Source organism: Pholis gunnellus, assembly GCF_910591455.1.
Source record: "Pholis gunnellus genome assembly, chromosome: 20".
NCBI classification, from domain to species: Eukaryota; Metazoa; Chordata; class Actinopteri; order Perciformes; family Pholidae; genus Pholis; species Pholis gunnellus.
Window position 1 is genome coordinate 19,748,376 of NC_136547.1, and position 25,606 is coordinate 19,773,981.

The window sequence follows — 25,606 nt, forward strand, 5'->3', positions numbered from 1 at the left end:
TGAGACCAGCAGCATGGTGTTCATCTGTGTTGACATCAATAGGTGATGAATGTTGTGGTGACATTTGGATGATGTGTGTAGAAGGCTGACATGATGATGATCCACAATAACACAACGACAAAGAGAAAAGCTCATTGATGAGGACAGAGTCATGTTGAGCTACACATTTACAACATGAACACATCTGATTGGATTATAAATGGATTCTTATCTTCATCATTTATTCTTTATTCAGGTTGATGTACTGCAGTTTGTCAGAGATCAGCTGTTCTTCTCTGGCCTCAGCTCTGAAGTCCAACCCCTCCTCCCATCTGAGAGAACTGGATCTGAGTAACAACGACCTGAAGGATTCAGATGTGAAGCTGCTGTGTGATCTTGTGGAGAGTCCACACTGTAGACTGGAGACTCTGAGGTCAGTAGAGGGTTGGACTCAGTCCATGCTGGTTCCAGCAGTACTGAACTAAACACTGATCCAGTATTTCCTGTAAACCTCCAACCTTCTCAGTGAAGCTGTGAGAGGAGAACGCTGACAGGCTTCAGGATTGGACAGAAAGTCAGCCAATCAGACGAGCCAGAAGCTTGTTGTGATCATGTGTTTGAGTTGATGTGAAGACGACTGTTGTTGTTGTGTTCAAGTCTGCAGGAAATCCCGCTGTTTATCAGCTGACAGCATCTCAACACGTATAGAGACAGTGGTCCTCATCCATCAATCTGATCTGATCTGTTCTCTCTCATTGGAATATTTCAAAGAGATGAGACGTTCAAATGTCAGTGAGACTGTGGTTTTTATCAGCTTTGAACCCATCATTACAGTGAGCAGTGAACACCTCTCTGTTTCTGCAGTCGTGATGCGTTCAGGACCCTCAGCTCTTTATCTCCACTGTGTACTTGAGTGAAATGTGCAGAGTGAACAGACTTGATGTCCAAAGTGTCTGCAGGTGTGTGAGCTTGGAGCTCAGTGTGTTCACTCCAATACGTTAAGATGAGAGCTGAAAGGACTGAAGTCCTGCTGCTCTTTCTACTGGATGAGCTGCATCACTGACTGACAGCTGATGAAGGGAGTCTCTGCAAACACTCGTTCATCTCTTCTTCTTCTTCTCTCCTCAGATGGAAGAATTCTCACTCAGACTGAGTCCACCATCATCTCTGTGATCCTCTGGATCTGATCAGAGGATCATCAGAGGATCTGGACTCCTCCAGTCCTGCTGCTCCTCACTGCACCTGGACCTGGATTTAGTTTAGTCCTTTGGTTCCTTCATGTGTTGTGACCCTAAAGTGTCTCTGCTGATGAGTTGTGTTCATGACAACATGACAGTAGATGAACACATGTAAATGATGTTTCTGCTTTGCTTCCTGTTGCAGCTCCTCCCTGTGGAACGATGGAGTTCTGCACTTTATTTACTCATATTTCTCAGTAACAGTGAGAGTTGATGGCACATGTATGAAGTTACCTTATTACCACCAATACCAGCCTTTTCTCATGTTATAACAGACTCAGATTAGCTTGTAACAAACAGGAAGAGAAGATAAAACCTGAACCTGAACTCAATAAATACATAAAAATATCTTTTATTTTCATGTTTTCATTCCGTCTTCACATCATGTTCATCGTAGTTTGTTCTTTGTTCTTTAGTGATCTGTTGTATTTAAAGTTACTGTGAGGAACTTTAACTTAGTGGTGGTTCTGTCGCCCCCTGTGGTCTAAAGTGGTAGTGTCTCTGAGCTCCAGACTCTCTTTAGAAAACCTCTCATGTTACTGCAGCAGGTCTGACAGTCTGCACCTCTCAGTCCAGGTTCTGGTTCTCCCGTGCCTCCCTTCCCTCCAGCGGGTCCAGCAATACGTCCTGGGTCTCCAGCAGCGTGGTGTCGCTGTTGACTCCCAGAGAGGAGAAGCTCTGCTCCTGGAGGAGGAGGTGGAGGAGGAGGAGGAGGAGGAGGAGGAGGAGGAGGAGCTGATGCTGCCGGGAGCTGAGCTCTCCTCCTCCCTCCGGATCTGTTCACGGTGGACCGGTCTCTGATCAGGACTACACTGAGACTGGTTCATATAGAGGATCAGGACTACACTGAGACTGGTTCATATAGAGGATCAGGACTAACAGACTGGTTCAGGACCAGGTAAAGGATCCTCACTGTCTCTTTAGATCAACGAGGGTCTTTGGGGTGAATCCGTGTTTTGGGGTGAAATCAGTGACGTAAAGTGAGCAGCACGTCGAGACCACCAACCAAAACCTTCTCCTTTGGATGAATCGTTCACCTCGTTATCGTGCAGATACTGAGCTTCATCCAACGTCAGACAATCAAACAGAAACAACTTTCATGTTTTTACCAACAACATGGTGGTTTTGTTCACAAGTTCTCTGAACCTGTAAAACAACAACGAGTTCTCAAACTGGCTTCACAGCAACGTTCACATTGAACAACATTTAAAGCTAAACTGCTGCAGAATAAAACATTTACAGACATTCAACGTGATTCCTCAGAGTCGTTCTATGGAAGCTGAGTCTGTTGATGATGAATATTTACAGACTCGTCTTCATCATCGTCATCCTGATATCAGGACTTCATTAGTTCATGAAGTCACAATCGTGACTTTCAGTCAATAGTTCATCTCCTGCAAAGATCAGAGCTGTTGTGGCTTCATGTGGTCTAACGTCACATTATTATGTATTTTAGTATATTTTAGAGTAACGTTTGTGCCTCTCGTGTCTTACCGTTAAATTAGAGTCACTGAACTAAGCAGACGACTTTGTGACTAATAAATATCCTCCAGTCTTTAAAAGAAGATCCAGAAAGTCCTTCAGCAACACCTCCATCAGTCCTGAAGGTGTTTTTATGGCGGTTGGCAAACAGCTTTCGGGCGCTTTACCGCCACCCACTGACCTGGAGTGTGGACTAAGGACTCTAATGCGACAACCAAATGAAAAGAAATACATATATATATATATATATACACACATACATATATGTGTGTAAATAAATAAATATTAAAATATATATAAATATCTATATACATATAGAAAAAATAGAAGAAAAAAATAATTAATTTTTAGTCTGGTTGACTCTAAAAAGTTTCCAACATGTCACTGAAGCTTCTCTTTAGTACATTAATGATATTCTCCTCTCACATCTCGCTTAGACCTTTTTTCAAAACTTCTCTCGCTGACTCGTTTCTTCTTCTTCACAAAATTCAGTTTCCATTGTTATGCTTTCCGATAACACAGAGGGAACTGTTCACACCAGTATGGACACTCCTTAGTCTTGTCATAATCATCTCCTCTTGTTTAGCTTCTGACTTACTTATATTTACATTAACATTATTTCTTCCACTCTTCAAAGCCCCTTTTGCTGCTTTATCCGCCTTCTCGTTGCCATCGACTCCAACATGGACCCACACAAAATGAACAGCCGTCCGCATTTGATGGATTCTTAAAAATGATTGTAGTATTTCAGACAGTAAATCCTCTCTGCTTCTGGAGCGGCAACATTTCAAACTTGTTAGCGCTGCACATGAGTCTGATGCAATTACCACTAAGCGTCTGCTAAATGACTGTAATGTAGTGATCTTATCAGACCCATATATATATATATATATAGGTTACAGTCAATTTAGCATCATATCCTCATGTTTGATGATTCTGCAGTTTTAGGCAAATTATAAAACTAAAGTCAGTAGAATAATCAAGGAATGTCATTTAAAACAATGTTTATTGTTTCATAAAAAGGATGGCATTGTGGTGGAACATGGTTTTCATAATTCAATAACTGCTCCCTATGTGGTTCAAGAGTTCTTTAGAATCCTGTAAAGTATCAGCTTCATTCTTCTTCTTCTCGGTTGGTTCCATAAATACCACATTGTGTTGAGGAGGTCGTTCCTCTGAACAGAGCCACTGACTTCAGAAGTGAAGTGAGTCTCTTCTTTGCTCACTAGGACCTTATGACCACGCTGGGACTCCACTATGAACAGACAGCAAACCAAACCACCTGTCTGTCACAGTGTTCTCGCCTGTCTGTGGACTCTGTCTAACCAGGACTCATGTAGGGGCGTGGCCGACAGATTCAACATTTCAAAATCTACACTTTCAACACATCTCCATCACTTCTGTTCCCTGGTCACGACACATCTGTCCCGTTGCATTTGGTGGCCGACAGGGGAAGCACTCCACACGTCCCAGTTACACTTTCAAACAGCTGGATTTACAAATACAGTCTGTGCTGTTCATGGATGTCACATTCCCATTGTTAGACCACATTGCAACAATCCCAGAGCCTCTTATAACCGGAAACTATTCTATCCCATCGTCCAACAGGAAACGGAGCTTCTGTCGTGTCAGTGAAGGTCACCCTGGTTGGCATGATGCCAGAGCATTTGGCATCATTGATGTTGCTCTGCTTTAGGAAGAGGATCCTCAGGCCCTGGTCCAGGAGGGAACGCACATCATCAGTGATTCAGCTCATCCTCTGTGGAGAACGCTGATGAAACCCTACCGGGATAATGAGCACCGAACCGCCAGGCAGCGGCGCTTTAACCAAAAGCTGGCTGCAGCTCGTGTGGCCATCGAGCTTTTGATCCTCCTGAAATCCAAGTTCAGGAGGATCAAACGTCTGCACATGAAGGAAGTGGCAAATATCAAAGCAACTGTCACAGCATGTTGCATTCTTCACAAGATTTGTTTGGAGTCAGGTGACCAACTTGATGAAGATGAGCACGGTCTTCATGGCAAAGGTGGGATCTGCAGAGCTCAGGTAATGATGGTCATCTACAGAGACACACAAATCATGTTATTAAGGTATCGTACTTGTTTTTACTCACCAGCTGTCAGTCGATCAGCTGTTTCTCTTTTCATTTCTAACTGGACAGGATCCTTCATCATCCCTCATGATGATCGTTACTTTGTCCGTTGTTGCAGGTTTAACCGAGGTCCTTCAGGTCCTTCAGGGCCTTCAGGGCCCTTTATGTCCCCGATTCCTTGAGGAGAAAAGACCTCAGCTGCTTGAAGTGGAGCAGATCTACTGTGGGAACAACAGACACGCCCTTCACAGTGATCGCTGTTGTGTGTGTGTGTGTGTGTGTGTGTGTGTGTTGCTGATTTTCCAGATGTCGTTCAAGAATGTTTTTCTTATGCTTTAATGTAACAGTACAATAAATAACTAATACATTTAACAGAACTAATCATCTTAACGGGCATATGAGATGTTTATGATATTTTATATTTAATCTCAAAAATGTAACAAATGTATTTTCAATATGTTGAGGTCACACAAATGGGATTTTCCAAAACAATAAATGTACTTTTCACAGTGCTCTTTAAGTTTGGATGTGTTTTTATGTATTTAACTATATTATTATTATAATTGAGGATGTAAGATTGGGCATATTTTAGTTCTTGGATGTCATATTTATTGAAACATTGATATAAATAAATACATGTGAAGATGGCATCATTTCTAAATCATACAACCGTAAATTTAAGAAATGTAAAACCTGAAGCAGCAGTCCAAACATCACAGCTCCATAAACCGGCTGCACACCTGCTCCCACTGACTGTGCTCCTTGTGTTTGGATAGGAGACCTATTATGGAGTCACCAGAGTCCTTCAGGATGTCAAACTGTTTGTGTAAAGGGACAAGAGACGGGGACAGGACCCAGACCTGGGGGGCTCCTGGGGGTCTGATGAAAGCTGGTTCACCTTAACCCACGTCCTCCTGTCACACAGAAAACACTCTCTCAGTTGTTGCAAAGTTCAGCTCTCTTACCGGCTGCCTCTCTCTCTCTCCCCTCTCAACACACCCACACACTTCTACAGGAACTCAGCTGATTTCCTGTAAATGAAGAGGGGCGGAGCTACAGTGGTCATGTGATCCAGGTACATGAGAACAGGAAGAGAACCCTGATGTGTTCATCAGAAAGTTCAGACTCCATTTTGAGTCACAGAGCAGAAGGAGAGAAGCTGAAGGCTGAGGCAGGGTGAGTGTTAATCCAACATGTGATTGTTTTACTGTCAAAGTGTGTGTGTGTGTGTGTGTGTGTGTGTGTGTGTGTGTGTGTGTGTGTGTGTGTGTGTGTGTGTGTGTGTGTGTGTGTGTGTGTGTGTGTGTGTGTGTGTGACTTCCTGTTCTCTCCTCTTGATTCTTGTGTCGTGAGCTCACAGTCAGTGTTAATGTTTTTCTCTCAGACTGACTTCAGATCAGAAGATGAGTGGTTGTGAGGAGGAAGAGGAGGACGGAGCAGAGTCTCTAGTCTCCGGCTGTCTGTCTATGAAGAGTGATTGGTCCAAAGATCTTCCTCTAGTCTTCAGTAAAGAACCTGGACCCTCAGACACACAGTAAGAGAACTTCTACTAACTCATTCATAGGAGTCATTTTCAGTTCCTGTACCTCTGACAGTGTTCTCTGTAGATTTAGAGGTTTTGAGTTGAGTTTGAGGTTCTTCCTCTTAGTAGCAGTGACAGCTGTCAGTCACCTAGAAAAGCTGTGATGTAATCTAAGAGGACTACTACAAACTTTAAAAGCTTCTAAATATCTGCAGTAACAGTAGTTTGTGTATTCAGATCTACTTGAATGTCTTTGTTGTTATCAAAGATTCATTCTGAATAAAATCATCTTGATGTTTGCAGAGTTCAGTCCAGACAGAGAGCAGAGTCTCCAGGATCCATCTGTCTGTCTATGAAGAGTGATCGGTCCAAAGATCAACCTCCAGTCTTCAGTAGTGAACCTGGACCCTCAGACACACAGTAAGAGACTGTTTTTACTGTGAGCTGACCTGATGAAGATGATGCATTGAGGATGAAGACTAAATGTTGTGCTCAAAGATTTATATTATATTTTCATGAGATGAAGCTCAAAGGTTCACTTCCTACAGATTCAGAGCTTTCAGTGTGAAGATTTAAATCTTTAGTAAGTGGACCTTTGAGTTCAGACTCTCTCCTCCAGATGTTGATCCTGAAGGTCTAGAACAAACATCATGAGCAGAACTGATGTAAAAGTTCTCTGCTGACAAAAACCAGACAGGAAATGGTCAACTGTACATTTGGAGCTCTTCTGTTTTCATCACGTTTGAATTGATCCTTCATTTGATAGTTGACAGTAGAAAGTGACAGAAAACAGACATGAAGAAGGAAAGTGTGTGGACTTGAACCTGAGACTCCACTGTTACATGCTGTGTGTTAGACTGTTGGTCCACCACAACATGTAGACCTCTTCTGACCTCAGTTCAAACACAACCAACTCAAGCTGAGCTGATCACAGACACTGTGACACAGTAAAGGACATGATCAGCTCTCTTTAATGGAGGACTTTTACTGTGAAGGAGCTGCAGGAAGTGTTGAGTTAGTTATAAACAAACTACAGACAGATCACTAAATGTTTCATCAGACAGCCTGATAGGAAAAGCAGCTGATTAGAGTTCATGAAAGCAGGAGAGTTTCAATAAAAGAACATTTTCATGACAGACTGAACGCTGAATTCAAAGAGAAAAGTAACACTTTAACTGTTCTCTGTGAACATCTGAGCTTCTACACACTTTAGTCCACATCTGGATGTTTTTCATCAACAACCAACAAATCATTTTAGTTCTAAATAAATGTCTTTACAGAGAGAAGAAGAGGAGTCATGATTCTGAGGAGGAGCTGACGTCCAGATCCAGAACCAGAGCTGGACTGCAGACAGCCAGTGAGACCAGAAGTGTCCAAAGTAAGACTGTCCATTTCTCTGCTGATGTCTTCATGTCTGGAAACAGGACGTGTTGTTTTAATACAGAGACACTTGTTGGATTGAAGGATGTAAACACACAAAGGAAGAAGGTCTCATTGATTCATGATAAACTTGTGTAACAGTTGTGGACAGGGCATGGAAGGAGACCACTCAAAAGATAGATTTCCAGCATTTATTTGCTCCTTCAGAAGACGATATATAACCCATTCATGTCCTTCTGGTCTCTCTCTCTCTGCACATCTGCTCCTGAACATGAACAATATCAGAACTCGAGGACATGAATCTGTGAGGCGCCATGTTGGTGACATGACACAGGGCGGCCTGGTGTGATGCAAAGAGAGAATATACAGTTCAATGAAAACAGCTACAAAAATGATATTATACAGTGAGAACAGCTGGGTAACGTGATCTTATGAGCAGTAAACAATGTTCAACATAAACCGTTCAATTTCAGAAGAAAACAAAACAAACGCGGCTTCATTCATCCAAAAAATCCTCAACAATGCAAAACACTGTGAGGGGAAAGATTAAATATAAATAACTTATTAAGATAAAAATTCACACATACCCCATAAGATCATTAAATGATAAATAAAATACATTATAAATAATAATATATACACCTGCATAAATAATCACATTTTAATAAAAATATTTTATTGTTTCCAAATTCTCAGTGACTTCAATAATAACGAGATCAAGTTAAAGGAGCTGTATTTAACATTCATATTTATATTAGTGATTAAATATGAATTCATATCTCATCAACATCTATCATCTCTGTAAAGATATAAAGAGATAATAATTCATAACGTGTTGCTGACCTGGAGACAGCTGCAGGTGGATTAAAGGTCCTTATTCCACCAGACGAGCCGCTCCGTGTTTTAGAAGCGTCTCTGATAAAAATACGGTCCTAGTCTGTTTTTTGACGGAGCCGCGGTGTGTTTCAAAGAGCAGATCGATCCGGGCAATATAACCAACAGGCTCTGTGTGAGGAATATGAACTCAATGTGAGGATGAATGTATTTATAACAACTAAAACACAGACACACATCTTTGATCCACGTCGTTCATAACTGGACTTTTAACAGTCGCTCTATTAACTTTGTCTGTCGGCTACAGCTCAACAAAACAGGAAATAAGAACAATCAACACATAGTTGATGGAATGTTCTCAATAACGGTCTCCTCCCTCAAACCAAAGCCACGTCTGTAGCTACACTTACTGGATCAACACTGTCTGTGCTGGTGACCAGAGAGAAAGCTCTCTGTGTTCACATCTCACTACTTTAGTAGCTTCTAACTGAATCTAACTGAAAGTTACTTTCACTCACGTGTCCCCGTTTGTAGGTTCAGATATCAGCCTGATTTCATTGTTCACTGATTGTTTTAGTCAAATCAATATCATATCTTCTTTATATGTTCTCTCTGGTTTCTCTGTTTCAGGAGATAGTGGTCTGCAGGAGGTTTTAGATGAACATAAGATCAGTCTGAAGAACAGATGTGAACGTGTGACTGAAGGAAGTGATGAAACAGGAAGTGGAACCCTCCTCAACAGGATCTACACTGAGCTCTACATCACAGAGGGACAGAGTGAAGAGGTTAATACCCAACATGAGGTCAGGCAGCTGGAGTCAGCTTCCAAGAAGAAGACCCTCCATGACACTCCGATCAAGTGCCACGACATCTTCAAAGCCTCAGCTGACCAACAGAGACGCATCAGAGTCGTTCTGACGAACGGCGTCGCTGGAGTTGGAAAAACCTTCTCGGTGCAGAAGTTCACTCTGGACTGGGCCGAGGGTTTGGAGAACCAAGATGTCAGTCTGGTGGTTCTGCTTTCGTTCAGGGAGCTGAACTTGATCAAGGATGAGCAGTACAGTCTTCTCGAGCTGATCCGTGTTTTCCATCCAACATTACAGAAGGTCCCAGCAGAGAAGCTCTCTGTCTGTAAAGTTGTGTTCATCTTTGATGGTCTGGATGAAACCAGACTTTCATTGGATTTCATCAACAATGAGGTCGTGTCTGATGTCACACAGAAGGCATCGGTCAACGTGCTGCTGACGAACCTCATCGAGGGGAAGCTGCTTCCCTCGGCTCTCGTCTGGATAACTTCCAGACCTGCAGCAGCCAATCAGATCCCTCCTTCACGTGTTGACAGGGTAACAGAAGTACGAGGCTTCACCGACCCCCAGAAGGACGAGTACTTCAGGAGGAGGTTCAGTGATGAAGAGCTGTCCAGCAGAATCATCTCACACATCAAGACATCCAGGAGCCTCCACATCATGTGTCTAATCCCAGTCTTCTGCTGGATCACTGCTACAGTTCTGGACCACATGTGGACTACAGACCAGAGAGGAGAGTTGCCCAAGACCCTGACTGACATGTACTCACACTTCCTGCTGGTCCAGACAAAGAGGAAGAAGCAGAAGTACCATGAGGGACATGAGACGAGTCCTCAGGAGCTGACGGAGGCTGACAGGGAAGTTCTTCTGAAGCTGGGGAGGCTGGCGTTTGAACATCTGGAGAAAGGAAACATCATGTTCGACCAAGAAGACCTGGAGCAGTGTGGTCTTGATGTCACGGAGGCCTCGGTGTTCTCAGGAGTTTGTACAGAGATCTTCAAAAGAGAGAGTGTGATCTTCCAGAAAACAGTCTACTGCTTTGTTCATCTGAGTGTTCAAGAGTTTCTGGCTGCAGTCTACATGTTCCACTGCTTCACAAACAGGAACACAGAGGTACTGAAGGACTTCATGGGAGAAGATGACAAGTATTCATCTCTGGAGGACTTCTTTTCATTCCTGGGTAGTGATGAGGAGGAGGATGAGGAGGAGGATGAGGAGGAGGATGAGGAGGAGGATGAGGAGGAGGATGAGGAGGAGGATGAGGAGGAGGATGAGGAGGATGACAGTCTTCATGGTGAATGGGACACTGATTCATCTCTGGATGTCTTCCTGAAGAGAGCCATGGAGAAATCCCTCAAAAGTAAAAATGGCCACCTGGACCTGTTTGTCCGCTTCCTTCATGGCCTCTCTCTGGAGTCCAACCAGAGACTCTTAGGAGGCCTGCTGGGTCAGACAGACAACAGTCCAGAAATCATCCAGAGAGCCATCAACAACCTGAAGGAGATGAGGAGTTATCAAATCTCTCCTGACAGAAGCATCAACATCTTCCACTGTCTGATGGAGATGAACGAGCTCTCAGTACATCAGGAGATCCAAGAGTTCCTGAAGTCAGAGAACAGATCAGAGAAGAAACTCTCAATGATCCACTGCTCAGCTCTGGCCTACATGCTGCAGATGTCAGAGGAGGTTCTGGATGAGTTGGACCTGGAGAACTACAACACATCAGATGAGGGACGATGGAGACTGATTCCAGCTGTGAGGAACTGCAGAAAGGCTCAGTAAGTCCAGATGTGATTAACTTGATGAATCAGTGTAGATCAGTAGTTTAGTTCTTCTAATATAGACATTATGAAATTCATATTCTTAAAATAGTGTTCCAGCTGTTTAATACTAAATTATAATTCAGTTATATTTCATCACAGATGTTCTTGATGTTTGAAATGATGCGAGTGAAAACATGTTTCAGTTTCAGTTGGTTTAGTTTTCACTGTGAAGTTAATGAACACAGTTATTCTATTTATTCCTCATGATTGTTATATTTTATATTGATATCATTCTTCCTCTATTTATCTTCCTTTGGGTGATGGAGGCGACATGCAAACCTGGTGAAACAAATGAAGGACTTTAGAGGTTGTGTTTGAGCTTTCATCACAACATGTAGCAGTATTTTACAGTCATCACTTCATGTACTTTAGTTATTATTACATCAGGAGCTTCTACAAGGTGTCTGACATCATCACACTTACAGGTAACACCTGATTATTTTAACACTATGCTGAAGAGTTTAAATACCATCTGTATCAGGCCACGCCCCCTTCTTAAAGATAGGACCAGAAAACAACAACAAACCAACTTGAGTTCAGGGTTCTACCTCAGACTGTTTACATACATTTACATGAATTGACTTTTAATTTGTATTAATATAGAAACTTCAATAAAGTCAGATGTGAGGTCCTAAAGTATGTGAATGAAGTTCGTATGACAGCATGAAGTAGCCAATGAGAGCGCAGGAGGACACATGTTAGACTCCTTCACAGCCAGTGGGCTGTAATGATGGTAGCAGTGAGGCCAGAAAAGAGTCCACATGTTTTCATACGTTGCTGGTTTCCTCCTCAAACTATTCAACATCTTTTCAGGTCAACTGCAGGATGTTGATTCTTTTATCCGTTGCCTCCATGAAGGAGTTCAGATTTCTACTTTAGTAGAATTCACCTTTACCCAGCTGAGGAATAAGAAGTATTGTTATTGTGGTTCACATGAAGTCCTTGTATGTCTCCTAAGATCCAGACCCTGTAGGGTCAGATGGAATGTGATGTACTTCTACTTCAGAGGACAACATTGTAGTTCTACATTTACCTGACAGAGAAATGTTAAATGTTGAAGATTCACATTTGACTCACAAAATAATTAAGAATTAAAATATGAATTATTATTATTTATTAAACTATCCATCATCATGTAAGCTCCACCTTTAACAGACGTTAACAATAATCTTAATATTATTATTAATGTCATATTATTCCGTATTTTGATACTTTGGCAACATTGTTTTTTAACTTTCATGCCAATGAAGCCACTTTGAATTTAATTAAAAAATATGATTTATCTTTATCTTTCTCTCTTTACTTAAAGTAAATATTTTAATACATTACTTTTACTGAGCAGTATTAATAGTTCTACTAATAATAAGAAACAGTTTTACATCATAAACATGTTTGAGTTCTTCTTCTTCTTCTTCTGTCAAAACCAACATTCCCAGTTAGAGAAAGACTGAAAAATAAATCAACAGCGTTTTCCTGAAGGCCTCAAATCACTAAATCTACCCAGAAAAACACACCCAGGTCTGTTCCTCACCGTCAGAAACATCAGAGAAATTCACTTAACGGAGATATTCACTTATGAAAAGAAATATGAATCTCCTGCTTTGACAAAACATCACTGTTACATTAGAGCATGGATTTAATGAGGGGCAGTAAAGTTATTATTATATATATATATATATATATATATATATATATATATATATATTTAAAACACTTTTTTAAAGTTCTGTATAGATAAAGGATGTTTTTATCATTAATATAATTATTTAAATTGAGTATGTAACTGTTGCTGATCAAGTTGAATGCTGTAACAGTGATTTAGTAGCACAAGAAGAGAAAAGTCATCACATCAGAGAACTGATTCAGTGATGTCAGTTACACATCAATATATATCTGAGGTTTAGCATTAGCATTAGCCACATTAGCCTCCATAAACTGCTTCATACAAGACAAAGACTGTCGCTGTAAAACTCCAGAGTGTTGAACCGAGAAATGTTGCATTTTATTGTTCATGAATTCAACTTTTCATTTTAAAGTTTCATTATTTACATCGTCCTGTTTTTAAATCTTTTAATTTGTTCTTTTACTCAGAAATAAACTCTTTTATAAAGATCTTATGAACACCATGTTGTGTGTTTAATGCTGATTCACGGAAACATATTTCTGATGACATCATGTTGAAAGTAATGCAGCCTCTTTGGTTTAATTGTGTTGAATATGTTCATTTAATCACATACAGGTCTAATAATATCAAGTAATGTGTCTCAGTCCTGTAACATTGCTCAGCTGTCTCTGGATGTGTTGGAGGTGAACCTGACAGCAGCAGGGAGCTCTAGTTGTTAAACTGCTTCTCTAATGAAGAAGGCTTCATGCTGACTTTGTGGAGACAGACATGGGATCAGATCACACTGACAGACTGGACATTATGGAAGCCTCAATGTAACCACACTTTGTCTCCCTTCATCTGCACATTAAAGAGAAACAAAGATTAAAAGTCTGCAGGGAGGAGAGAGAGTGATGAGAGTTATTGTTTCATGTGAAACACAGTGAGATGAGATTAGCTGAACCACTGATGTGAAGAGCTAATGTTCATCAAAACAGGAAGCAGGAAGTAAATATTAAATGTCCTCTTTCATAACAATATGTTGAAATATTTGTGTCATTACAGACTTACTCGCTGTGAACTCTCAGAGACTCACGTTGAAGTTGTGGCCTCAGCTCTGAAGTCCAACCCCTCCCATCTGAGAGAGCTGGACCTGAGTCACAACGACAACCTGTTTGATTCAGGAGTGAAGCCGCTGTTTGCTGGACTGGAGAGTCCACACTGTCGACTGGAGACTCTGAGGTCAGTTCACTGACTGAAAGGTTTCAGGATTTGCCTGAAAACAAAAGCTGAATATTTGTTAGAGTGACAGAAAGTAGAGAAATTAAGTGATTGACAGGAGAGTGTTTAGCTTCCACAGACTCTCATTGTGGTCCATCAGTCAGTGAAGGTGATGTCAGTCCTGATGAGGCTGTAGAGCAGGGTGTTCAATTAAAATACCAAAAGGTCCAGATTGAGAAAATCTCCTCAGGCAAAGGCCCGGAACATTCCAATGCACTATTGCACTATTTAGAAGCGTAGTAGTAGTAACGTCTCTGTGTCAACAACTGTCAAATAAAATAAAGAAAATACACATCAATTATATTTGAACAATTATTATTCTTTTAACTGGATGAATTATAAATAATACATAGAAATACATCAATAAATGGTTTTCTCATTTCAAGTAAAATAATGTCTGGATTAAAGAATAACTGACAGAAAGATTTCGAAAAATGTGCATCTTCAAATAAATGAATTCATTTTAGAAAAATGAATTTCACTGAATTGTCCTGCAGCTTTAAATTCAGTTCATTCAGGTTGAAGTGATGTCAATCAGAAATCAATATTATATTTTTCTTATATTCTAAAAAGATACATTTGTGAGCATGGACTTCATCTGTGGTCTTTAAACCACTTGTTTCAGCTCTATTGTCTCTGGTCACATCATTGGACAGTGAACTCATGTGTTCGGATTCTGATCTCAGGTTTATTTTCTGTGACTTCATTTCAGATGTGAGATGGTACGTTTGCTCCAAAGAGTTGTTCTTTGTCTCGTAGTATCGCTTCATTCACCGCTTTGAATAATCGTTGTGGTCTCTGAACATGTGAGACAAACTGATTTTAAACTGCCCGTGTGGAGAATTAACCTCTCGTGTCTATTCTTGGTTATAGACTCTGGTCTCGCTGACCACTCTCCTCTATTTGGAGAACGTCATGTGAAATAGCTGCTGAGACTCACGTAATTGTCGTATTCTTCTTTCTCTTTCCTCGTCTCCCCCCCTGTGTCACGGTGTGTGAACATCTGACTCGAGTCAGTAAACTTGTCAGAATACTCTTATTTGATTGGCTGAGCTGCATCACGTGATGTGATTTACAACGCATTGGTCAGCGTGTTTCCTGCACCGCTGAACAAATACCGTAAAGGCTGAAAAAGGTGCGCCGGTTAAAATAGAAGCGCTCCGTCAAAATAGAATCGGTTTTAGGTCCTGGGTCCGGATACAACGGCGTCTGGGTCCGGATCCGGACCGCGGCCCGCCTGTTAGTGACCCCTGCTGTAGAGTGTGTGAGGAAGATGAAGGAGGAGGATGAAGATCTGATGACAGCAGATACAAACTCTGTGTAAACAGAGAGAGACTTGAATGCAAAGCTGAATGAAGGTGAAGTTGTGAACTGTGGTGATCTTCATGATATCAGAAGCTGATGAGGCTGCTACAGAGACAACCACACAGCTGCTGTGGTGAGATTAAAGCAGAGCTCAGAGTAATAAGCAGCAGCCTAACACAGGCCCACACGTCTCCACAGAGCAGGCTTTGAGAACACAAGTCTCTGTTGTCATTACTAGAACAAGATGTCAGCTGAGACCAGTCATAGTGGAAGTGGCTCTTCAACAAGTGATGATGATGAATGACATCATCAAACTGTAGATGTTTAAGCTTCTAACTTGTTTCCAGGTTCTTGTTGACAGCAGGTCTAACTGTGGTTCTGTTTTCATGTTTTGTCTCTTTATCTGAAGACACAGACCTTTAGGTTGCAACAACAAACACATGTTGTTCTTAAAGGGCCGGTTCATATTGGTTCAGGTCTTTCTCAACACAACACTCACGTGTCCAAACGTCCATTCAAGAGTTCTTGGTGTCTGTAATCTGTCCACACTGTCTGTGATGTTCAGGACTAAATCCACAGTCTAGTTCTGTAGAAATGACTTGTAAAGTTGATCTCAACTAATCTGAGGCTTCACGTGTATCAAGTCAGTCTGTTGTGTTTGACAGTGGCTGTATTTGAAACCTCACACTATACGAGCAGTTTGTGCTGATTTGACCAACATGTAGCATGTAGCATGTAGCATGCTAACAAAAGCTAAATCTACAGTGTGACAGAAATACCTGATGTTTCACTGATTCAGAAAGAATCTCCAGTCTACCTCTCCTTCTGTATCCCACAATGCAAAGCGCTGGAACAGCACATTCTTCGTTCTATTTCATAATTAAATTCACTAATGAGAACTTTTGAGGAGAGAAATCAACTTTGTAGATTTCAAATATTGTCAGTTAAATTGATGGTGAATCCACATGTACACACAATGTACTGTGTACACATGTGTACTGTGTACATGTACTGTGTACTACCTTCCTCAGCAGTACGTAGCAGGCGGGTTGAACTCAGTGTTTCCTTGTTGAGCTCAGTGGAGGAAGAGGAACTCAAAGAGGGAATCTGCTCCTCAATAGTCTGTAACTTTGGTTCGTCTGACTCAGACTGCTGAAGCTTCATATTAGTTTCAGCTGAACTTGTGAAGTGATTTCTTCAGTGTAGTTGTGTTATGAAGGGACCACTTCACACTCAGTCTGACAGGAGGAATGATTACTGCCACCAAGAACTCTGGTGATGGACAGATGACATGAAGACACACCTGAACACATGTGGACCTCTCCTGTTGAACACATGAAGCTACTAAGCTACCAGATACACAAAGAAGAAGCTCATGGAACCAATGAAGTCATGAACCGTCTTTGAGTCCAACAGGTCTGATCTGATCTTGATCCTCTAGTTGCAGACCTGACTGAGACCAGCAGCATGGTGTTCATCTGTGTTGACATCAATAGGTGATGAATGTTGTGGTGACATTTGGATGATGTGTGTAGAAGGCTGACATGATGATGATCCACAATAACACAACGACAAAGAGAAAAGCTCATTGATGAGGACAGAGTCATGTTGAGCTACACATTTACAACATGAACACATCTGATTGGATTATAAATGGATTCTTATCTTCATCATTTATTCTTTATTCAGGTTGAGGAACTGCAGGTTGTCAGAGATCAGCTGTTCTTCTCTGGCCTCAGCTCTGAAGTCCAACCCCTCCTCCCATCTGAGATACCTGGATCTGAGTGGAAACGACCTGAAGGATTCAGGAGTGAAGCTGCTGTGTGATCTTGTGGAGAGTCCACACTGTAGACTGGAGACTCTGGCGTCAGTTCACTAATTTATGAAAAAACACAACTTACATCCATAAAGTTGTAAATTAGTTTTTATTCATATTTTCATGTTTCTTGAACTAATTTTATTCTGCAGTGACAAAAGAATGTTCTCTTAAAGAACCTGTAGAACATGTCCACTGTTAGTTGTTAAAGTAAATGAATGTTTCTAGTTGTTGGTCAATGGTCACATCTGTAGACAGAAGATCCTCTGAACTAATACTTGTTTTATAATGATGACGTTTACTTGATGAATAGAAATGTTTCTTTTGGTTTCTGTTCATTTAAATGTGTTTTCACAAATAATATCTGAACACACACACACACACACACACACACACACACACACATCGAGTCATATTTCATAAAACAGCTGTTTAAAGGATCAATATAGTCTTGATCCTCTAGTTGCAGACCTGACTGAGACCAGCAGCATGGTGTTCATCTGTGTTGACATCAATAGGTGATGAATGTTGTGGTGACATTTGGATGATGTGTGTAGAAGGCTGACATGATGATGATCCACAATAACACAACGACAAAGAGAAAAGCTCATTGATGAGGACAGAGTCATGTTGAGCTACACATTTACAACATGAACACATCTGATTGGATTATAAATGGATTCTTATCTTCATCATTTATTCTTTATTCAGGTTGAGGTGGTGCAGGTTGTCAGAGATCAGCTGTTCTTCTCTGGCCTCAGCTCTGAAGTCCAACCCCTCCTCCCATCTGAGAAAACTGGATCTGAGATTCAACGACCTGAAGGATTCAGATGTGAAGCTGCTGTGTGATCTTGTGGAGAGTCCACACTGTAGACTGGAGACTCTGAGGTCAGTAGAGGGTTGGACTCAGTCCATGCTGGTTCCAGCAGTATTGAACTAAACACTGATCCAGTATTTCCTGTAAACCTCCAACCTTCTCAGTGAAGCTGTGAGAGGAGAACGCTGACAGGCTTCAGGATTGGACAGAAAGTCAGCCAATCAGACGAGCCAGAAGCTTGTTGTGATCATGTGTTTGAGTTGATGTGAAGACGACTGTTGTTGTTGTGTTCAAGTCTGCAGGAAATACCGCTGTTTATCAGCTGACAGCATCTCAACATGTATAGAGACAGTGGTCCTCATCCATCAATCTGATCTGATCTGTTCTCTCTCATTGGAATATTTCAAAGAGATGAGACGTTCAAATGTCAGTGAGACTGTGGTTTTTATCAGCTTTGAACCCATCATTACAGTGAGCAGTGAACACCTCTCTGTTTCTGCAGTCGTGATGCGTTCAGGACCCTCAGCTCTTTATCTCCACTGTGTACTTGAGTGAAATGTGCAGAGTGAACAGACTTGATGTCCAAAGTGTCTGCAGGTGTGTGAGCTTGGAGCTCAGTGTGTTCACTCCAATACGTTAAGATGAGAGCTGAAAGGACTGAAGTCCTGCTGCTCTTTCTACTGGATGAGCTGCATCACTGACTGACAGCTGATGAAGGGAGTCTCTGCAAACACTCGTTCATCTCTTCTTCTTCTTCTCTCCTCAGATGGAAGTGGTCTCACTCAGACTGAGTCCACCATCATCTCTGTGATCCTCTGGATCTGATCAGAGGATCATCAGAGGATCTGGACTCCTCCAGTCCTGCTGCTCCTCACTGCACCTGGACCTGGATTTAGTTTAGTCCTTTGGTTCCTTCATGTGTTGTGACCCTAAAGTGTCTCTGCTGATGAGTTGTGTTCATGACAGTAGATGAACACATGTAAATGATGTTTCTGCTTTGCTTCCTGTTGCAGCTCCTCCCTGTGGAACGATGGAGTTCTGCACTTTATTTACTCATATTTCTCAGTAACAGTGAGAGTTGATGTCACATGTATGAAGTTACCTTATTACTACCAATACCAGCCTTTTCTCATGTTATAACAGACTCAGATTAGCTTGTAACAAACAGGAAGAGAAGATAAAACCTGAACCTGAACTCAATAAATACATAAAAATATCTTTTATTTTCATGTTTTCATTCCGTCTTCACATCATGTTCATCGTAGTTTGTTCTTTGTTCTTTAGTGATCTGTTGTATTTAAAGTTACTGTGAGGAACTTTAACTTAGTGGTGGTTCTGTCGCCCCCTGTGGTCTAAAGCTGTAGTGTCTCTGAGCTCCAGAGTCTCTTTAGAAAACCTCTCATGTTACTGCAGCAGGTCTGACAGTCTGCTCCTCTCAGTCCTGGTTCTGGTTCTCCCGTGCCTCCCTTCCCTCCAGCGGGTCCAGCAACACGTCCTGGGTCTCCAGCAGCGTGGTGTCGGTGTTGACTCCCAGAGAGGAGAAGCTCTGCTCCTGGAGGAGGAGGTGGAGCTGATGCTGCCGGGAGCTGAGCTCTCCTCCTCCCTCCGGATCTGTTCACGGTGGACCGGTCTCTGATCAGGACTACACAGACTGGTTCATATAGAGGATCAGGACTAACTGAGACTGGTTCTTATAGAGGATCAGGACCAGGTAAAGGATCCTCACTGTATCTTTAGATCAACGAGGGTCTTTGGGGTGAATCCGTGTTTTGGGGTGAAATCAGTGACGTAAAGTGAGCAGCACGTCGAGACCACCAACCAAAACCTTCTCCTTTGGATGAATCGTTCACCTCGTTATCGTGCAGATACTCAGCTTCATCCAACGTCAGACAATCAAACAGAAACAACTTTCATGTTTTTACCAACAACATGGTGGTTTTGTTCACAAGTTCTCTGAACCTGTAAAACAACAACGTTCACATTGAACAACATTTAAAGCTAAACTGCTGCAGAATAAAACATTTACAGACATTCAACGTGATTCCTCAGAGTCGTTCTATGGAAGCTGAGTCTGTTGATGATGAATATTTACAGACTCGTCTTCATCATCGTCATCCTGATATCAGGACTTCATTAGTTCATGAAGTCACAATCGTGACTTTCAGTCAATAGTTCATCTCCTGCAAAGATCAGAGCTGTTGTGGCTTCATGTGGGCTAACGTCACATTATTATGTATTTTAGTATATTTTAGAGTAACGTTTGTGCCTCTCGTGTCTTACCGTTAAATTAGAGTCACTGAACTAAGCAGACGACTTTGTGACAAACAAATATCCTCCAGTCTTTAAAAAAAGATCCAGAAAGTCCTTCAGCAACACCTCCATCAGTCCTGAAGGTGTTTCCAGAGTCCACAGACTCTTCTGAACATCTGGAAACTCATTCTGTCTGTTGATGAATATATTTGTACCAGTTTTATAGGATGTGAAACATCAACAGAAACAAATATAACTAATGAGACCAATGTAATAAAAATGTAGCTTAATGTACAAACTGAACAAGGAGATGTTTGATTTCTGTACCGTCTTTGTTTGGATGATTAAAAAGAGTTACAACTCAGGAACCAGTTTTCACATCTTGTCCACAGGTCACCAGATGAATGTCCTACAGCTGTGAGTTCTTCTGGATCTGGATGGATGTTGGATGTGTTGAGCAGCAGGTTGTTGTGGTGGCACCAAGTGACTGTTTGGGCTTCCTGCTCCCACTGACTGTGCTCCTTGTGTTTGGATAGGAGACCTATTATGGAGTCACCAGAGTCCTTCAGGATGTCAAACTGTTTGTGTAAAGGGACAAGAGACGGGGACAGGACCCAGACCTGGGGGCTCCTGAGGATCAGGACCCAGACCTGGGGGGGTCCTGAGGGTCTGATGAAAGCTGGTTCACCTTAACCCACGTCCTCCTGTCACACAGAAAACACTCTCTCAGTTGTTGCAAAGTTCAGCTCTCTTACCGGCTGCCTCTCTCTCTCTCTCACTCACCTCTCAACACACCCACACACTTCTACAGGAACTCACCTGATTTCCTGTAAATGAAGAGGGGCGGAGCTACAGTGGTCATGTGATCCAGATACATGAGAACAGGGAGGAACCCTGATGTGTTTATCAGAAAGTTCAGACTCCATTTTGAGTCACAGAGCAGAAGGAGAGAAGCTGAAGGCTGAGGCAGGGTGAGTGTTGATCCAACATGTGATTGTTTTACTGTCAAAGTGTGTGTGTGTGTGTGTGTGTGTGTGTGTGTGTGTGTGTGTGTGTGTGTGTGTGTGTGTGTGTGTGTGTGTGTGTGTGTGTGTGTGTGTGTGTGTCAATTCCTGTTCTCTCTTGATTCTTGTGTCATGAGCTCACAGTCAGTGTTAATGTTTTACTCTCAGACTGACTTCAGATCAGAAGATGAAGAGGAAGAGGACGAAGGAGGAGGAAGAGGAGGAAGAGGAGGACGGAGCAGAGTCTCTAGTCTCCGGCTGTCTGTCTATGAAGAGTGATTGGTCCAAAGATGAACCTCCATTCTTCAGTAAAGAACCTGGACCCTCAGACACACAGTAAGAGAACTTCTACTAACTCATTCATAGGAGTCATTTTCAGTTCCTGTACCTCTGACAGTGTTCTCTGTAGATTTAGAGGTTTTGAGTTGAGTTTGAGGTTCTTCCTCTTAGTAGCAGTGACAGCTGTCAGTCACCTAGAAAAGCTGTGATGTAATCTAAGAGGACTACTACAAACTTTAAAAGCTTCTAAATATCTGCAGTAACAGTAGTTTGTGTATTCAGATCTACTTGAATGTCTTTGTTGTTTTCAAAGATTCATTCTGAATAAAATCATCTTGATGTTTGCAGAGTTCAGTCCAGACAGAGAGCAGAGTCTCCAGGATCCATCTGTCTGTCTATGAAGAGTGATCGGTCCAGAGGTGAACCTCCAGACTTCAGTAGTGAACCTGGACCCTCAGACACACAGTAAGAGACTGTTTTTACTGTGAGCTGACCTGATGAAGATGATGCATTGAGGATGAAGACTAAATGTTGTGCTCAAAGATTTATATTATATTTTCATGAGATGAAGCTCAAAGGTTCACTTCCTACAGATTCAGAGCTTTCAGTGTGAAGCTTTAAATCTTTAGTAAGTGGACCTTTGAGTTCAGACTCTCTCCTCCAGATGTTGATCCTGAAGGTCTAGAACAAACATCATGAGCAGAACTGATGTAAAAGTTCTCTGCTGACAAAAACCAGACAGGAAATGGTCAACTGTACATTTGGAGCTCTTCTGTTTTCATCACGTTTGAATTGATCCTTCATTTGATAGTTGACAGTAGAAAGTGACAGAAAACAGACATGAAGAAGGAAAGTGTGTGGACTTGAACCTGAGACTCCACTGTTACATGCTGTGTGTTAGACTGTTGGTCCACCACAACATGTAAACCTCTTCTGACCTCAGTTCAAACACAACCAACTCAAGCTGAGCTGATCACAGACACTGTGACACAGTAAAGGACATGATCAGCTCTCTTTAATGGAGGACTTTTACTGTGAAGGAGCTGCAGGAAGTGTTGAGTTAGTTATAAACAAACTACAGACAGATCACTAAATGTTTCATCAGACAGCCTGATAGGAAAAGCAGCTGATTAGAGTTCATGAAAGCAGGAGAGTTTCAATAAAAGAACATTTTCATGACAGACTGAACGCTGAATTCAAAGAGAAAAGTAACACTTTAACTGTTCTCTGTGAACATCTGAGCTTCTACACACTTTAGTCCACATCTGGATGTTTTTCATCAACAACCAACAAATCATTTTAGTTCTAAATAAATGTCTTTACAGAGAGAAGAAGAGGAGTCATGATTCTGAGGAGGAGCTGACGTCCAGATCCAGAACCAGAGCTGGACTGCAGACAGCCAGTGAGACCAGAAGTGTCCAAAGTAAGACTGTCCATTTCTCTGCTGATGTCTTCATGTCTGGAAACAGGACGTGTTGTTTTAATACAGAGACACTTGTTGGATTGAAGGATGTAAACACACAAAGGAAGAAGGTCTCATTGATTCATAGACGGTCCTAGTCTGTTTTTTGACGGAGCCGCGGTGTGTTTCAAAGAGCAGATCGATCCGGGCAATATAACCAACAGGCTCTGTGTGAGGAATATGAACTCAATGTGAGGATGAATGTATTTATAACAACTAAAACACAGACACACATCTTTGATCCACGTCGTTTATAACTGGACTTTTAACAGTCGCTCTGTTAACTTTGTCTGTCGGCTACAGCTCAACAAAACAGGAAATAAGAACAATCAACACATAGTTGATGTAATGTTCTCAATAACGGTCTCCTCCCTCAAACCAAAGCCACGTCTGTAGCTACACTGACTGGATCAACACTGTCTGTGCTGGTGACCAGAGAGAAAGCTCTCTGTGTTCACATCTCACTACTTTAGTAGCTTCTAACTGAATCTAACTGAAAGTTACTTTCACTCACGTGTCCCCGTTTGTAGGTTCAGATATCAGCCTGATTTCATTGTTCACTGATTGTTTTAGTCAAATCAATATCATATCTTCTTTATATGTTCTCTCTGGTTTCTCTGTTTCAGGAGATAGTGGTCTGCAGGAGGTTTTAGATGAACATAAGATCAGTCTGAAGAACAGATGTGAACGTGTGACTGAAGGAAGTGATGAAACAGGAAGTGGAACCCTCCTCAACAGGATCTACACTGAGCTCTACATCACAGAGGGACAGAGTGAAGAGGTTAATACCCAACATGAGGTCAGGCAGCTGGAGTCAGCTTCCAAGAAGAAGACCCTCCATGACACTCCGATCAAGTGCCACGACATCTTCAAAGCCTCAGCTGACCAACAGAGACGCATCAGAGTCGTTCTGACGAACGGCGTCGCTGGAGTTGGAAAAACCTTCTCGGTGCAGAAGTTCACTCTGGACTGGGCCGAGGGTTTGGAGAACCAAGATGTCAGTCTGGTGGTTCTGCTTTCGTTCAGGGAGCTGAACTTGATCAAAGATGAGCAGTACAGTCTTCTCCAGCTGATCCGTGTTTTCCATCCAACATTACAGAAGGTCCCAGCAGAGAAGCTCTCTGTCTGTAAAGTTGTGTTCATCTTTGATGGTCTGGATGAAACCAGACTTTCATTGGATTTCATCAACAATGAGGTCGTGTCTGATGTCACACAGAAGGCATCGGTCAACGTGCTGCTGACGAACCTCATCGAGGGGAAGCTGCTTCCCTCGGCTCTCGTCTGGATAACTTCCAGACCTGCAGCAGCCAATCAGATCCCTCCTTCACGTGTTGACAGGGTGACAGAAGTACGAGGCTTCACCGACCCCCAGAAGGACGAGTACTTCAGGAGGAGGTTCAGTGATGAAGAGCTGTCCAGCAGAATCATCTCACACATCAAGACATCCAGGAGCCTCCACATCATGTGTCTAATCCCAGTCTTCTGCTGGATCACTGCTACAGTTCTGGACCACATGTGGACTACAGACCAGAGAGGAGAACTGCCCAAGACCCTGACTGACATGTACTCACACTTCCTGCTGGTCCAGACAAAGAGGAAGAAGCAGAAGTACCATGAGGGACATGAGACGAGTCCTCAGGAGCTGACGGAGGCTGACAGGGAAGTTCTTCTGAAGCTGGGGAGGCTGGCGTTTGAACATCTGGAGAAAGGAAACATCATGTTCTACCAAGAAGACCTGGAGCAGTGTGGTCTTGATGTCACGGAGGCCTCGGTGTTCTCAGGAGTTTGTACAGAGATCTTCAAAAGAGAGAGTGTGATCTTCCAGAAAACAGTCTACTGCTTTGTTCATCTGAGTGTTCAAGAGTTTCTGGCTGCAGTCTACATGTTCCACTGTTTCACAAACAGGAAGACAGAGGTACTGAAGGACTTCATGGGAGAAGATGACAAGTATTTATCTCTGGAGGACTTCCTGAAGAGAGCCATGGAGAAATCCCTTCAAAGTCAAAATGGCCACCTGGACCTGTTTGTCCGCTTCCTTCATGGCCTCTCTCTGGAGTCCAACCAGAGACTCTTAGGAGGCCTGCTGGGTCAGACAGACAACAGTCCAGAAACCATCCAGAGAGCCATCAACAACCTGAAGAAGATGAGGAAAATTAAAATCTCTCCTGACAGATGCATCAACATCTTCCACTGTCTGATGGAGATGAACGAGCTCTCAGTACATCAGGAGATCCAAGAGTTCCTGAAGAAGAGATCAAAGAGAAAACTCTCAATGATCCACTGCTCAGCTCTGGCCTACATGCTGCAGATGTCAGAGGAGGTTCTGGATGAGTTGGACCTGGAGAAGTACAACACAACACAGGAGGGACGACGGAGACTGATTCCAGCTGTGAGGAACTGCAGAAAGGCTCGGTAAGTCCAGATGTGATTAACTTCATGAATCAGTGTAGATCAGTAGTTTAGTTCTTCTAATATAGACATTATGAAATTCACATTCTTAAAATAGTGTTCCAGTTGTTTAATACTAAATTATAATTCAGTTATATTTCATCACAGATGTTCTTGATGTTTGAAATGCTGCGAGTGAAAACATGTTTCAGTTTCAGTTGGTTTAGTTTTCACTGTGAAGTTAATG

General features: G+C 42.1%; 2 protein-coding genes across 11 annotated transcripts in view; both read left to right on the top strand.

Annotated features, from left to right (window-relative positions):
* The window catches only part of LOC306712202 (NLR family CARD domain-containing protein 3-like), a 48,345-nt gene that overhangs the window by 11,008 nt on the left and 11,731 nt on the right, over positions 1-25,606 (top strand). For 3 of the 5 annotated variants that reach the window (XM_079181361.1, XM_079181360.1, XM_079181363.1), the window contains exons 2-5: positions 21,399-21,566; positions 21,858-21,974; positions 22,835-22,932; positions 23,598-25,383. In XM_079181361.1, coding sequence (XP_079037487.1) covers positions 21,418-21,566; positions 21,858-21,974; positions 22,835-22,932; positions 23,598-25,383 — 2,150 coding nt within the window. In that variant the 5' untranslated portion in view covers positions 21,399-21,417. Of the gene's footprint in view, positions 1-235; positions 413-1,107; positions 1,540-21,398; positions 21,567-21,857; positions 21,975-22,834; positions 22,933-23,597; positions 25,384-25,606 lie in introns of those variants that run through there. The other 2 variants (XM_079181362.1, XM_079181364.1) reach the window with 1 other exon arrangement.
* Positions 5,921-19,184, top strand: LOC306712199 (protein NLRC3-like). 6 transcript variants are annotated; one of them, XM_079181351.1, is made up of 9 exons: positions 5,921-5,965; positions 6,174-6,323; positions 6,615-6,731; positions 7,592-7,689; positions 9,156-11,109; positions 13,823-13,999; positions 17,033-17,209; positions 17,871-18,047; positions 18,743-19,184. In XM_079181351.1, the coding sequence occupies exons 2-9, from the start codon at positions 6,193-6,195 to the stop codon at positions 18,765-18,767; spliced, it is 2,856 nt and encodes a 951-aa protein (XP_079037477.1). In that variant the 5' UTR covers positions 5,921-5,965; positions 6,174-6,192; the 3' UTR covers positions 18,768-19,184. The 6 variants fall into 6 exon arrangements, with proteins under 6 accessions (XP_079037477.1, XP_079037476.1, XP_079037481.1 ...); XM_079181350.1 differs by having other exon boundaries at positions 17,871-19,184; XM_079181355.1 differs by lacking the exon at positions 17,871-18,047.

Bases quoted from the DNA above. Each gene is read 5' to 3' on its own strand.
- LOC306712199 (XM_079181350.1), top strand. From the start codon at position 6,193: ATGAGTGGTTGTGAGGAGGAAGAGGAGGACGGAGCAGAGTCTCTAGTC. The intron at 6,732-7,591 runs GTAAGAGACTGT...ATGTCTTTACAG, and splicing joins CCTGGACCCTCAGACACACA to AGAGAAGAAGAGGAGTCATG. The intron at 14,000-17,032 runs GTCAGTTCACTG...TTCTTTATTCAG, and splicing joins TGTCGACTGGAGACTCTGAG to GTTGAGGAACTGCAGGTTGT.